Genomic DNA, 15,960 nt, shown 5'->3' on the forward strand with positions numbered 1-15,960 from the left:
GACTAGGGACAATTTTGGGGGAACCCCGCCCCCCCCCCCCCCCCCGAACACACACACTGACACACACACAGGGAGAACATACAAGCTCAGCGCGTACACACACACTACTGTCGGCTGAACGCCCGCCCAGCAGGAGGGTCTGCCGGATTCGGCGTTGCCGGATGTAGTGCCTGTGTACGTACCTTTAAACCCACACATTTTATTTGTCTATCTCTCCTGTTTACTTAAACCGTTTTTTGTTTTGATAATGTATTAGTAACGCAATGTATACACTACCTACCGTAGTTGTTACATTTGTCTGCACCTAAAATGTTTATTTTTCCACTTGTTAATTAATTAGGCTTGCCATTGAATTCCCTAGGGGAAGGAGAGGGCTGTGCTTTCATTCTGTTACACCTGTATAGCATTTTTTATCAGCTCAGAGATAACTAAACAGTGTTATCTGGGATTTTGTAGGGAAGAGAGTGCAGAGACTTATTTTAACGTCATGGAGCTTCAACTGGTTAAAGTACAGTGCCCAACATACATTTTTAGTAACTTCCTGATCTAATCCATTTTCTGGTTATATCATGTACTGTGACCGATATATCAATGACCTGCTCATTGGAGGCGGAGGGGTGACATACCTCTGCTTTCGCATTTTCCTGAGTACTTGAATTCCAATAAGATCACCTTTTATTTCTCTATGAGCGTGGCCCCTGCAGACATTGAGTTCCTGGATCTTCATTGGTAGCTGATCTGTCCACAGTTGATTGTAAACCTTGTAGTGACAACACTACCCTATATGCCACCAATTGCCATGTCTGTATGGTTTTCCTCTAGGTACTCCAGTTTATAATTGATAGGGTGGAAGTTGGAGACTGCACAAACCAATACATGTGTACATGTTTATTTATGTGTGTTATTGATTGACAGTAGTCCGCTTCAACTAAAGGTCCATATAAGAGGCGCAGCCTGTAGAAGGGGGTGAGGAGTTTAGAAGGCGCACCTCCCCCAGTAAAGACTCGCCTCATCATATGGTGAAGTACAAGGAGCAGTATCAGTAAAATGACTGACTGTATTCAATAAAAAATTTATATTTAATTTCCCAGTCCGCCCTCTCTCCCCCCACCAGCCAATCACCGTGATCAACTTCATAGGTATCAGCCTATGACAGCGATCACTCTTGTGGGTCCCAGGGGGACAGCCATGTCACACAGCTGTTCCCACTACAGCGCTGCCATAGATTGCAACGCTGTAGACTGTAAATAGATGGCAGGTTCGCCGTCTAACAGTCTCCTAGCAGCGATCGCCGCTGGGAGACTGATGACAGAGCGGAGCCCCCCAGGAATGCATGCCGATCAGAATTAGGCAGTTTTGGGGCTGCCGCCGCGTCCATGCCAATTGGCGTGGAGCTGCTGTTAAAAGGTTAAGCTGCATTATATGTGCATTCTTCACATTGGTATTTGATACACTGGTTAAAACACATACAGTACTTTGGTGTGCATACACTTTTTTTATTTTTTAATGTACTACATCAAAGAGGCTTGCATCAAGATGGCTTTCTGCCTCCTTAATGGATGGTTAAGCTACCAAAATCCCCTTAATATACCTACAAGTTTAGAAGAGATCACATCCTTGTTCCCTCCTTCCAATTTTTAGTGGGACGTCCAGCTGCTCTCTATAATATCTTTCAAGTGGGATTAAACGCCCTAAACTAAAATGTAAGTACCTTCTTTTGGGTACATGACAGTTTTTGCAAAGCATTCCTGTGTGTAAAAATGTTTACTTTCAATGCAGAGAGCAGTACATGTTTGTACTGTTAATTAGTAAATGTACTCATTGCTAGCCACAGGAGAAACTCTCTGTTTGGTTTCTTCTTCTCCCCTCCTCCTCTGCTTTATTATTATTTATTGTATTTATAAAGCACCAACATGTTACAAAGCGATGAAATGACTCATCAGTCATTGCCACGTTGGCATATATGCAGCGGAGGAGGAGGGGGAGCAGATTAAATAGACCAGGTAGAGAGCTTCTCCTGTGGCCAGCAATAATTAAGTTTGGTGATTAGCAGAGCAGTACAAAATTGTAATGCTTTCTGCATTTTCACACACAGGGAATGCTTTCAAGTATTATTTTATGCTCTTTACGAGCAAGTACTTACATTTTGGATTAAAAAGTTTAATTTCACTTTAATAACTGTAGTTCAGATATCACCATTGTTTTGGGAATCATGGCTACTGCTAGAATGTTCAGCTGGAGGGAGAATAAGTGGCAAACCAAGTCTACCACTTCTGACAACCCCCGCCACTGCATCCCATGGTACTCAACTAACACTTTGCTATGCTGCAGCCATACTGCTTTCCACAACAAAGAAAGGGATGGAGGTAAATGTCACAGCCACACCTCCCAATAGAGTGAAATGAAGAGTAGAAGTGGCTTGTGCACCGCATTCTTCTCTTAAAAGAGGAGGAAGAGAGGCCATGGCCCATCTACAGGAAACATTGGTACCATCACAGGAAATTCCCCATGTGATATTATTGCAGGACAGTCTCCAGGGATCTATGTATGTAGGTGGGGTTGAAGAAGAAGAGAAACCTAAAGAGATGGTCAGAAAAAAAAAATCATAAGATTTTACTGCTTTTTGTGGTGAACAGAGTAAAAAGCTTATCCTGGGTGAATGAGCCCTAACACATTTATAGAGTCATTTTTAGGTTTAACAATCGATAAAAAGACTCTACCACAAACACTATTATTTATGCTGCTGACATATTAGACATTTATTTCATTCAGCTCAGGCTTCTTTTTTATGTACGGCTATAGAGCTTTTATTAAATAGCATAACATAGTAAATGGATTTTATTTGTCTAAAGCAGTTTAATTATGTTCAGTAAAGCTAGCAAAGTTAGAAAAATATAATTAACCACAATACCTCCATTTTTATTTAAGCACATCTACTGTGCCAAAATAAAGTCAATAACTGTCCGTTCTACCCATACGCAAAAATGAATTAGTCTGTTTACTAAGCATTGAAAAAGTACGCTACAGAAATGTGCAGTCAATACATTTAATGAATCAAATGTTCTGAACAATAAATGTGAAAGTAGTTTAGGACCTCAGAACTCATTAGACCGCGCTCAAGAAAAAAAAAGTCTAGAAAGTCTAATAAATGGGAGTATAAATACTTTAAGTAGTTAAGGGTAATTCAAGTGTGCTAATGGCACCCATTTATTACAGTTTAAATGATTTACTAAGCTTAATCAAAATCTGCTTTTGGTTTTAAGATGATACACAGACATTTATCATTTTGAATTGAAATGTAAAGTTAGATGTCTTTTTTTTAAATCATATATGTTTTCATATAGGCTTATTTAAAAATGTTTTCCAATTTAGTGTTATCGGCAGACACCATTTATGTTTTCGTTTTAGATGGAGTGGTCAAGGATATGTCTTCCAGGTTGTTTGTGGTTGCTGGGTACCCAATGGGGAAAATTGTATTTTCTTGTATTCTCACCAACACCCCGGGGCTCAAATATGAATCCTGGTAGTCACTGGGAGAACAAATGGCAAAGCACTTCAAAGCAAAACCTTACATAGCCTCTTCTTCATCCTTCTAATGGTGTCCATACATGGCACACTTTTTTCATCCATTGTAACCATTTCTATGTAGTATAAGGGTAAATTAAGTGAATATACTCAAAGGATAATTTAGGCAGTTCCCGTATATTAAACAGAAATGGTAAGATTTGATGAAAAAAAATTGTACCATGTATGGGCACCATAAAACTATACTAAATGTTGTGACTAGCATTGAGCCTTATTTCAGTTTAGCCATAAAGCAATATATTTATCAAGAGAAATTGCAGTCTGGCAAGATTATGATCAAATCTAAGAGCCACCTGGATATTAATTTTATGTGCAGTAGTTTCAGGCCTTTTTAATTACATTTTTTCTGCCATTTTGAAGCTGAAATCTTGGTGCAGTTATTTAATTTACAAGATGAAATTAATTGAAAATAATGTTGTCAATGCTATCATATTAATAAGTATCATCACCATACCTCTTCAGTTTCTTTCATGATGCAGATGTGACCAGGAGGAAGACGCCAGAGTGTGTGTAAGAATGGTGTACATGGCCAATGATAGTGTCCTCACTACAGGCAGAACACTGATGCATATTCACTTATCTAAGCTGGAATCAGTAATGACTCCCTTATCTTCTTTCCTTTCCCATCCTCCCCACAGTAACAACAGGAAGAGCAGGCTAAAGCTTGTCTTTAGGTGCCCATACACTTACTTGATTTTCATTATGAACGAATCTACCAGCGATCAATGCTACATGACCGCCCAATCGTAATTTAGATCAGTTTCCAGACTAAATTGATCAAAACGATCAATTATTCAGGCTGGAAAGATGTTCGCTCAAAAAGGGGTGGTTGAGTGCATAGCGGTAGTGGCGCTTGATTTCAGGATGACTGAAGGACCCCTAGCCAGTCACCTCTCTGGCTCTGTAGAGATTTGGTAGCGATCCACCGATGTGATCCTTCTGTGTCATCTCTCTTTAGCTGCCGGGGCACGCCTCCCTGTGTCTACTTTACATTGTCTCTCGGGTGCCTGTGTCCCATGACCCTACAGCAGGCACCCCGGCAGCGATGGAGAGGAAGTCACAGGGAGGATCCTCGCAGCTCGGATGGCCAGAAGACACAGGAGGAGTGCACCGACAGATCTATTAAAAATCTATGTACAGTGTGGGGCAGTAATAGATCCATCTCTGATCAGATTCGCTGGTTCATTTATACGTGTATGGGTTTCATTGCACTATGAAATTTGTAAATTTGTAGCAAATCAGGAAAACATTGATATCTGAAAAATGATAGCGAAAGAAACTACACAATCACAGAATCCAGTGAAGTCGATAGTATAGGACCGGGTATGTGATTCCACAGTTGAAGTTCCTGGTACCGTTAAGCCAACCATAGCGTTCGCAGCTAGAGCAAGGTATGAGATACCGTAACTGACTGTAAAAGAGACAGGCGGCCAGTGGCGTAGCTAAGGAGCTGTGGGCCCCGATGCAAGTTTTACAATGGGGCCCCCCCAAGCACTCTATACATAATAATTGATACGGCGCACCAAAACCTGCCAATGGCAACTACAGTGTCAGAGGTGCAAGAAGGGGATGGGGAACAGTTTGTTAATGATTACCACTATTCAAAGCATCTATAGAAGTGATTATTATGAGCACAGGACCAATACAGAGCTAATACTGTAGTTAAAGGGAGGGCCCTTTGGGGCCCCTCTGGCCCAAGGGCCCTGATGCGGTCGCTACCTCTGCACCCCCTATTGCTACGCCCCTGCAGGCGGCACTGCAGCATCTCAGGCTTCAAAGCTTTAATTCCAGGACATCAGCACACCTGACAGGAAGCATACAAGTGGATAATCACTGACATTGGAGTGAGAGAGTACCAGAGCAGCTAACAGCTGTTTTGCTTCATGGGACGCTTATTCACAGCTGCTCCAACCAGCTGAAATGTAGTATTTTTTACCTTTTAAAAAGTTTGACAAACCATGGTAGAAAAAAAGTGACAGCTCTATAATTCATGATATGCTAATCACATCCATTTCTATAATATGCATATCATTCTAATGCAGAAGTTTACAGCACAAGTGCAGCATAGTTATAATTTACATCTCAAATTAGGCTGTTTGGTCCTTGTGCTATATATATGCTGTTAATGACTGCATAATTACAGGCTGACTTCCTGTTACAGAAGAACTATTTACAAAATAGTAAAAATGACTTATTTTAATCAAATTTAAAGGATATGTGTACCTATAAATACAGTATGTCGAATTCACCCCAAACCGCTTCCTACCTGGTCAAAAAATCCTATTTAATAACATCCCCGTGTCCTGTGTCCTCTCTGCTGCTTGAGTCAGTTCATCTGTATCAGTAACCGGTCCTGTGAGCATGCGTAGCCAATTAGTCCACTGCAAGGGGCTGTCAGTGTGCAGGTCACAGGACAGAGGCCTGGGTTTGGCAGCATCGGGGAAGATGGTTGTCGCACTGTCTTCAGACTGAGGGGCTACTGGGAAAGATTGAGTGACTGGGCTGATGTGCTAGCTCCATTATTTGAACAGCCCTTAGAGCTAGATACATGATAATTCATTTTGCTTCCCTGATGAGATTGAAGTACCGCCTACCTGCCTTTTTGGGACTTGTCTGTGGACTTATACAGCACTGTTCTTACCACACAACCCTCATCCATAGCTGTGTATGACACATGCCAATGTTCACTTATTTGTTCACCATGTCTTATGATCAGTGATGTAGACACAGACAGGCATACAATAGATAATGGCTTACACTTAAGATGTGGTGTATACACAAACAAATATTGTCACACTCAGGGATCAGAACTTGATTTGCGTTCTGAGTGCCGTACAGATGCGTTGCAAGGCTGTAGCCTCACTATGTATTTTATTGCTATGGAAGGAGGCTGACTGTGGCACACATGGAGCATCCAATAGGAGTGGTAAGGAGGGAAACCATGCACTCAGCAGAGAGAATTTGCCACACTGGATCTCTCAACAATGCATGATATAAGCAGTAAACATGCCAGAGTCTCAGCAGACACAACCCCCAACCGGCTGTCTGGGCCAAGAACACTTAAAGAGAATCTGTACTCTAATATTCTTACAATAAAAAGCATACCATTCTATTCATTATTTTCTCCTGTGCCCCTCTGTGCTGTTTCTGCCACTCTCTGCTGCAATCCTGGCTTGTAATTAACAGTTTTAGGCAGTGTTTACAAACAAACTAACCAGCTTCTAATAGGCTCAGCTAAGCATAGTGTATGAGTCATTCACAGTGTGCAGGGGGCCTGCAGAGGGTGTGTATCGCTTCTACCAATCACAAGCAGCCCTGCACATTCCACACAATCAAGCTTTAGCCCGACAAACAGGACAGATGAAAGATACATTAATTTATTACAGAGACAGTGCAGTTAGGAAAGACTGCAGTAAGCCAGAGCAGATTAGAAAAGGCATAGGAACTTATAGGATAGAAGAACTAAGGCTGAAAAATTTGTTACAGAGTCTCTTTAAAGAGGAATTTTAAGCAAGGATTGTAAACTTTATCCCAATCAGTAGTTGATACCCCCTTTTCCCATGAGATAACTTAACCTTTTCTGGAATAGATCATCAGGAGTCTGTGTGGCTAATATTGTGGTGAAACCCCTTCTACAGTATGATGTTGTGACAATTTCCTTTATGTGAACCTTGTTGCATTGTGGGAAATAATGGCTGTTTCCAACTGCCAAGCAACCAGTATCTCCCGCTGTGCATATGTATATCTATAAAAAAACAACCTTTTAGCCTATTGCAATGTTAGTGGGTGTGGTTATAGATAATGGCAGTTGGTGCTGTCTGTTTTCATGTCTGCCAGTAGTAAAGATGAGGACATGCAGGCTTATTGTTGATCAAACAACATGAACAAATTACATGGCGAATATCCATCATTTCTTGATCTCTCTTTTATTTTTTTAACTTCTCACTTTGCAATGTATTGATTTATTTTCTTTCCCCTTTACTACTATTTTTCAGTAAGTTCCTCGTTAAAGTACCCACTAACGGTACAATTTTCAGCAAAAAAATCTGAGTGATCAGATAAATACTATCAGAAATATAATGTTGGAATACATTGGTTCAGTGATTGTGAAATAATCAATCTATACTTAATACCACAACCTACTGTATTATAAAAAGTGCTTGTTCTAACGACTAAATTGTCATTAAGCGGTCACCATAACAATTGTTCACAGTCAATTTGGGACATCAAAAGGTTTTTTTTTCTCCCAACCTGATCACTTTTATCTCATCACTCAGGTGAATCTTTACCACAATAATGTATCACTAAACAGATCGGCGTCCTCTGACGCAGGCCAGGAGGCGACCCGGCATACTGCGCATGCTCAGCGCGTACAGTATCCGGGTCAGAGGGTGCGGATCTGTTAAATGATACGGAGGTGGTTTTCAGAGGCAGAGGGTGACGCCAGGGCACGGGAGATGTGCGGTATGTAGCTGCTCACCTCCCCACACACATGGGCCCATATGCAATTCACTTTTTGTCCTTATTTTTCTCCAAGTTGATATTTTATTACCTTGTCAATAAAGTGACTTTTAAAACCCCAACAAGCAAGAAAATACACAAAATCATTTTAATAATATTTTTTCTACTACTTTTGGTACTTTTTTAATTGCAAAATGCTAAAAAGTTATTCCAAAGAGAAAATGAAAAATTATCACCTAGGAGAAAACTCAGGAGAAAAATTTTATTGCATATGGGCCAAGGTGTCTTTAGATCAATGTTAAAGTACTTAAAAACATTTAAATCACAGCAATCCGGCGCTGTCCCAACTTAAGGACAGATTCAGGTTAAGAACGAGATGACAGTCCCTATCTCGTTCGTTAACCGAGGACTACCTGTACATAACATATGGATTGCACTGTCCACATTTTCATTTTAGTGATTTTTCTGTAGTAAAAAAAAAGAGAAAAACCTTCTTAGGATTTTCCATTTTGTCTGTGTCTATCTTGAAGCCAATCCTGACATAATTTCCTCCCTTAGGGCTCAAACCCACTAGAAGCCTTTTCTAAGCGCTAGTGATTTGAAAAAGCTCTTGCTAATGCAATGCTATGGGGGATTTTTATAAAATAACATCCCTCTAGTGGGATCACACCCATAGCATTACATTAGCAAGAGCTTTTCAAATCACAAATTGCACAGAAAAGCGCTCCTAGTGGATTCCAGGTTTTACTCTGTCTATCATTGCCCGCCCCCTCCCAGTCTTCAGACACTGCCACCCAGGTCTGCAGTAGAAAGTGCATTGAGAAATATTGGCCAATCGAAGAGGAACAGAGGTGTGGGAGGGAAAAACAGGAGGTAAAAAGGCTTCAGCCAATCAGGCTGCATTAGAAAGTCTGAGGGAAAGTAAAGAAGAAAAAAAGAAAACCCAGCATTCCCTGCAACTTCCTTTGTGCAGTAGGTGTACAGAATAAGAGCCAGGGAAACTGGTGAATGATGTTTTATGGAGAAGGAAAATAAGAGTGATTTTTAACTTTTGGATTGCCTGGTTAGCATCCTTATTACTTGTTTACCAGATACAAATAAAGAATTAATATTTGATTTTATGGCTGACAGTTACTCTTTAACCTCTTGAGGACCGCAGTGCTAAACCCCCCTAGTGACCAGGCCATTTCTAGTAAAATGGGCCACTGCAACTTCAAGGCTAAGCTGCAGGGCCACACAACACAGCACACAAGTGATCCCCCCCCCCTTTTCTCCCCACCAACAGAGCTCTCTGTTGGTGGGGTCTGATCGCTCCCCCATGTTTATTTTTTTGTGTATAAATATTATTGTTCACGTTTTTAATAACAAAAAAGCCTGTTTCTTTAACTAGCTTCCCTCCCTCCCCACAGTCAGCCAATTATGGCGATCGGCTGTCATAGGCTTCTGCCTATGAGAGCCGATCGCTCTCCAGTGTCCCAAGGGGACAGTCGTGTCACACCGCTGTCCCTAGTACAGTGCTGCTGCTGATCTCAGCGCTGTACAATGTAAATAGACGGCGTTTACGCCGTCTACCAGTCTCCCGCTTGGAGACTGAAGGTGGGGCGGAGCTCCGCCCCCGAGCAGGAGATGCGCGCGCAGCCTGCATTAGCTGGCCCCAGGACTTTATGCCAATCGGCGTTAGGCGGTCCTGGGGCTGCCGCCGCGGCCACGCCCATCGTCGTAATGCGGGTGGCAGGAGGTTAAGAAGTCCTTGTCATGAGACCTGCAGAGCTTTCCCCAAAAACAAACCACAGTGACCCGGCACCTATGGCCTATAGTACAGGTTGCTGGTGAACTCTAAAATTATCCACATACAATGGCATTCTTTGAGCACCACTGCATACAAATAAACCTACATTATACAACTGAAAAATGTAAAGAATAGAATGAATAGTGTAATCATTATCAAGTGTGATGGTGGTATAGTCAGTTAGCTGAAGCAGTAATAAAGCAAATCAATCTTAGTGTATGCCTTTTTTATCTCATCCCCATCACTAGCCAAGATTTTACAGACATACTGGAAAGAAAATACTTTTATAAACTATTCATTGTTGGCTTCAAGTTCATGGAAAAGGAAATCGCGTAAAAGGAAAATATGGTAAAAGCATCTATTTGTACAATGATTTGGCCTATGGGGTTACTTTCAGGGAGTACAAATTGCTGGTGTTCGGGAACAATATATTCTATTTTTGGACATGTTATATCCTTTGACAACATACTGATTACAGTTCCAGTACAAAATCATCAGTCGAAAACCTTTTTCTGTTGGATTTCCTGTTGGTATGATTGAACCTTCTAAGGAAACTCATGCAGAGTTATAGAAAATGACTTGTTTTTGTCAGTATGATGATTCTGAGAAGGCTAGCTTTGTGTGAATAGAAGTTCGATCTTTCACTTTTTCAGTTTATTGGTTGGTTAGTGGGCAGAACTCACAATTATGAGTTAACATGGGGGCTGACAAAGTATGCTAAATTACAACATATTTTTCTTGGGGCTACGTTTACAGTGGTGCTTTGCAGTGTGACTTTATGGGGGCATATTAACGCAGAAAGTCGCACTGCAACAGAAATTTAATGCAATGTTCACAGTATCCCGATGCACTGAAAGGGGCAGTAAAGCATATGTATCCCAATGCACTGGAAGGGGCAGTGAAGCATACACTGCGTTTGTTTTTACAGGGAAAGCAACACATCTTCAACTATGAATGTAACCTTACTGTAATTGTTATGAAGACAAAACATTGACCCCTTTTAGCATGGATTTATGATATAGTAGAGTCCTGGTTAACTAGAACTCAGGCAATCTGTGCTCTCAACTAATTGGCAATTATGGGGAAAATGGGGGCGTGCCTGTCCCACACTAATACAAAGCAGTGTGCAGAGCCACCATAGGCTTCCGACGTGTGTCACCTGACGCGTATTGGGTCCTGCGCACACATTGGGAGCCATAAAGGGGATGCAGCAAAACAGTCGGCTGCTGTAAAAAGTGAAGAGCACCAGCGCCTAGAGCACTAGTAAGTGTTTTCCACTGCATGGTGCTCTGAATTAGTAGGAAAAAAGGCTCTGTGAGGTGGTTCGTGTTACACTGAGGCCCCCAATTCCTTGAGCTCTCAAGCAATCACAATTTACACATATTCGGCAGGCAATCCCTGAATTGCAAAAAAATAGCCTGGTCATTAGGGGGGTGTAAGCCTACAGTCTTCAAGTGGTTACGTACTTTGCCTTGTGCTCACATTTTAGTCCTACTGAGTTACAAAAGCACTTCACATGTGGCATAATTTTGTGTGCAGTGGTTAAAAATTAATTCAAATGTAAGATATTAGGATGTACTTTACTGTTCTTAGAAAAACACAATGCAAAGCTTTTCCTAAAATCATCAGTCCAGGTACAGCTCATGCCTCTGTTTATCCGGAGCTTCGGTTATTTTTCTCATTGAGTTCCTTTAGATTCTGTTGTATTGGAATTTATTTTATACTTGCTGTTTGTTTTACAATTGAATTATACTCCATTCATGGTTTGTTTTACCATTTAATTATAAACCATTTAGATTTATAAGTTTAATCACTATGTAAATGACTTATTTCTTTTTAAAATTACTATTGAAAAGCATAAGATATATGAAAACCAAAAGCTACAAATGCATATATAGGCACATTTAAGTGTGCTCACTGCTCAGGGCATAAAGGTTAAAGAGTAGTCCAACATCCACAAATTGCATGCCCTCTGACCATAACCCACCATCTACATTTAGCATAACCTTACCTTCTGCCTATTCATAACCACCTTTTCTTGTACCTAACAGGAACCATATTCCTGAGTGCTTTGGAAGTTGTTAGAGCTGCAGTATATAAATATATAATAATTTTCTGTCTCCTGGATGCAGCTAAATAACATATGAGGAAGTTTTTGGACTTGTTACAGAATATACCTGAAAACTATTACTACCTCGCTGACAATCAAAATAGGGCTTTAGATATAAAAGCATAATGGAAATGTAGGTCTGCTTTTACTTTTTTCTACAGCCTTAGATATAAAAGCATAATAGAAGTATAGGTCTTTTACATTTTTAATATCTACCAACAACTCGAGTACCAACTATGTACAAATTGATGTAGTCTACAATTCTTACAAATGAAGTAAAATATGTTAATGATCCTTACAATTTCTAACAGAAACTATATTCACTTTTTGTAGGTATTTATAGAACGGAGAAAGATAAAGGTACATTGTACGAACTGACTTTTAAAGGAGAGCGAAGTCAAGAATTCAAACGCCTTGTTGTCTTCCGACCATTTGGACCCGTTTTAAAAGTGAAGAATGAAAAACTCAATGTGGCCAGCGTACTTGTAAATATCATTGTCCCCTTGTCAAAAAGAGCTGACAAGTTCCAGCAGTTTATGCATAACTTCAGGTAAAACATTTTGATGTTTAACTTGCCATGACTCCTAAACCAAGAATTAGTAAAGCATGTGCAAGTTAATGCAAATATTTAACAAAACTACTCTTATTTTGGGTGGATATCAGATTTACCGGTAAGAACCATGATGCAGAAAGTCAGTTGAAGCATCTTATCAGTCTCAGGCAAGTTCTGACCACAATCCAGTTTTTGATCTCTTGGGTTGGAAAAGTGGAAGTGGAACAGAGATTTCAGGGACATCTCTAGCATGACTTCAAAGAGGAGGCATAATATCTGCATGTTATGACCATCCTTATTCCACATACATATTCATATAAAATGACTTGGGTCCAATGCCTTCTTGGCTTTATGTACTAGACTCACATAATAAGAGACTAGTTCAGCTTACATGGCTTGTCAGCTGACTGCCCGTGCACGAAGACAAAATCCTAGTAACCCATATAGAACAAAGGTGGGCTCTTATTTGCCCATGAAAATAAGAGCAAAAAAAGAAAAGCAGGAGAAGGAAGTCAGAAAAAGTAGAAGAAATAATCGAGACTGCCATCTATGGGTAGAGTGAGTCTGATCTAACTACTCGTCCCTGTCCCCACTCCCAGGGGCATAACAATAGACCCTGCAAGGGATGCCTCCGCAGGGCAGCCCAGATGCCACAGGGGGCCCGTGGGGGGAAAAGTTTGAGAGACTGGCAGCTAAGGGCATGGAGGAAAAAAAAAAGTATTCTGCTCTCACACCATTGTTATATTGACTGCATGTGTCCACCACACAGATAAGTACTCACACACACTTTGGAATTTGTACACTGTCTCTGCTCCCTAAGGTTCGTAAAAGAAAGATGTCTCTCACTGCTGCAAAGTTCTAAAGACTTGACGAAGACTTTACAACATTTTTTCAAAATGTGACTCGTTTGTTTGTAGACTTTCCCTTGTCAGCAAAAGGATTCATAGATTCTTATCACACTGGCTAATGACGTTATGGCCTCTGAATACTTTTACAAGGCAATGGAGTGGAGATTAATGTCTGACTGTCACTGCCTCATTGAGAGCTTGTTGTCTCATAAGATCCCGTAATAACAGTATCAATCAGTGACATTCTGAATGTTTTGCCAAAGTTACATTGATACTATATCTTATGTTCAGCATGTCATTGTTGTTCCTCCATATAGCATGTGCTCTCATGTAGTAAAATAATAAGGCTGTGTGTGTATGTATGTACTGGGAACAGGGAGGGACTTGTCTGCTGCAAGGGGCTGGAGGAAGCCCTGGGTAAGTAGATCTAGGGTTAGCATAGATTGCCTGACGTTTCCTTTAACCACATGCCGACCGCGCACTCATAACACGCGTCGGCAAAGTGGCAGCTGCAGGACCAGCGATGCAGTTCTGCGTCGCCGGCTGCAGGCTAATTAATCAGAAAGCAGCCGCTCTCGCGAGCGGCTGCTTCCTGTCAGTTCACGGCGGGGGGCTTCGTGAATAGCCTGCGGGCCGCCGATCGCGGCTCGCAGGCTAAGTGTAAACACAAGCGGAAATAATCCGCTTTGTTTACATTTGTATAACGCTGCTAACAGTAGCAGCGTTGTACCAGATCAGCGATCCCCGGCCAATCAGCGGCCGGGGATCGCTGTCACATGACAGGCAGGAGCCTGTTAGAGGCTGCACAGGACAGATCCGTTCCTGTGCAGCCTCGGATCTCCGGGGAAGGGAGGTAGGAGAGGGAGGGGGGGAATTTCGCCGCGGAGGGGGGCTTTGAGGTGCCCCCCCCCCCACAACACCCAGGCAGGCAGGAGCGATCAGACCCCCCCAGCACATCATCCCCCTAGTGGGGAAAAAAGGGGGGCGATCTGGTCGCTCTGCCTGGTGTTTGATCTGTGCTGGGGGCTGCACAGCCCACCCAACACAGATCAGCTAAAACAGCGCTGGTCCTTAAGGGGGGGTAAAGGCTGGGTCATCAAGTGGTTAAAGGGGAACTGAAGAGAGAGGTATATGGAGACTGCCATGTTTATTTCCTTTTAAGCAATACCAGTTGCCTGGCAGCCCTGCTGGTCTATTTCTCTGCCGTAGTATCTGAATAACACCAGAAACAAGCATGCAGCTAGTCTTGTCAGATCTGACTTTGAAGTCTGAAACTCCTGATCTGCTGCATGCTTGTTAAGGGGCTACGGCTAATAGTATTCGAGGCAGAGGATCAGCAGGGCTGCCAGGCAACTGGTATTGCTTAAAAGGAAATAAACATGGCAGCCTCCATATACCTCTCTCTTCAGTTCCCCTTTAAGTCTGTGTTTTTTTTTTTTTTTTTTCACAAAATTTTTTTTTACCAGTATACCAGTGGCATCAGGATTAAATGGAGACAGTGGGGGGTGCCGTGGGCACTGGCCAATGCAATTATGAATGAAGATAAAGGTGAAGTGGTATGGGGGAGACCCCCGAAGGGGGGGATGAGAGAGGGAAACAAATAGAGAAGAGGAAAGAAGGGAAGAGAAGCAGGAGGGGGGAGAGTAGGTTCTCCAGCCGCACGCACCAGGTAGTAGGGATCCGCTGAAGTTAAAGATCTCAAGGTGTGTACTGCCCCGTTGATGATAAGTGTCACAGACACGTCCATCTCATAGTCTACTACACCTCAGTGATTAGGTTAGAGGGGCATCTTAGGTATTGAGAGATGTATGGTTGTCAAATCTTTTCAAAGCTGCGAAGGGAGTCATCGGAGATAGCTTTCATCTTATCAAAGCACAGTGCATTATTTAAGTTAGCTTTAAAGTGGGAAATAGGTAAGGCAGAAGAGCGCCATGAGCTGGCAATCACTCGTTTGCCAGCGAGGCATATGTGGGTCAATAATCTATATTGATGAATTGAGATTTCAGGGGGCCTGATGCCCAATAAGGCGACTTCCGGGAGTTTAAGGATCTGTGTCTTGATGGATGAGTATATTATTTGATATATTCTGATCCAAAACCTACGGGCCCTAGGGCAAAACCACCAAATGTGGGAGATAGTACCTATCTGGCCACAGCCTCTGAAGCATAGGCCATTGGATTTGGGGTCAAATTTTGCAAGCCTATTGGGGGTTAAGTACCAACGCATGAGTATCTTGTATTGTGTTTCCACTATAGATGCGCTGATTGAGCATTTAGGTGTAAGTGACCAGATATCGGTAAGATCATCTGGGTCAAGGGAGATGTTGAGTTCCTGTTCCCACTTCGTGATATATGATGGATTAGGGAGTTTAGCAGGAGAAATGATACATTTATATATAAATGAGATCAGACCCGCAGAGCCGGGACCGGAAGCACAAATATGTTCAAAGTATGTACGCGATAGAAGTGAGTCGTGGCGTTTGGTGATCTGAGCTATAAAGTGGGAGATTTGCAAATAGCGGAAGCCTTCGCGTGCAGGAATTTGTTTCGACTCCCACAGGGCAGCAAAGGTCTTAACCACGTTATCAGTAACTAGATCAAATATGGAAGTGAGA

The 15,960-nt window shown here is 41.9% G+C and overlaps 1 protein-coding gene across 5 annotated transcripts in view; it reads left to right on the forward strand.

The window, feature by feature from the left end:
- Positions 1-15,960, forward strand: part of CSGALNACT1 (chondroitin sulfate N-acetylgalactosaminyltransferase 1) — a 685,316-nt gene that overhangs the window by 512,008 nt on the left and 157,348 nt on the right. For all 5 annotated transcript variants that reach the window (XM_068233667.1, XM_068233668.1, XM_068233670.1 and 2 more), the window contains one exon: positions 12,279-12,495. In XM_068233667.1, the coding sequence (XP_068089768.1) occupies positions 12,279-12,495 (217 nt within the window). The remainder of the gene's footprint in view (positions 1-12,278; positions 12,496-15,960) is intronic.

Source organism: Hyperolius riggenbachi, chromosome 1 (genome assembly GCF_040937935.1).
Source record: "Hyperolius riggenbachi isolate aHypRig1 chromosome 1, aHypRig1.pri, whole genome shotgun sequence".
NCBI classification, from domain to species: Eukaryota; Metazoa; Chordata; class Amphibia; order Anura; family Hyperoliidae; genus Hyperolius; species Hyperolius riggenbachi.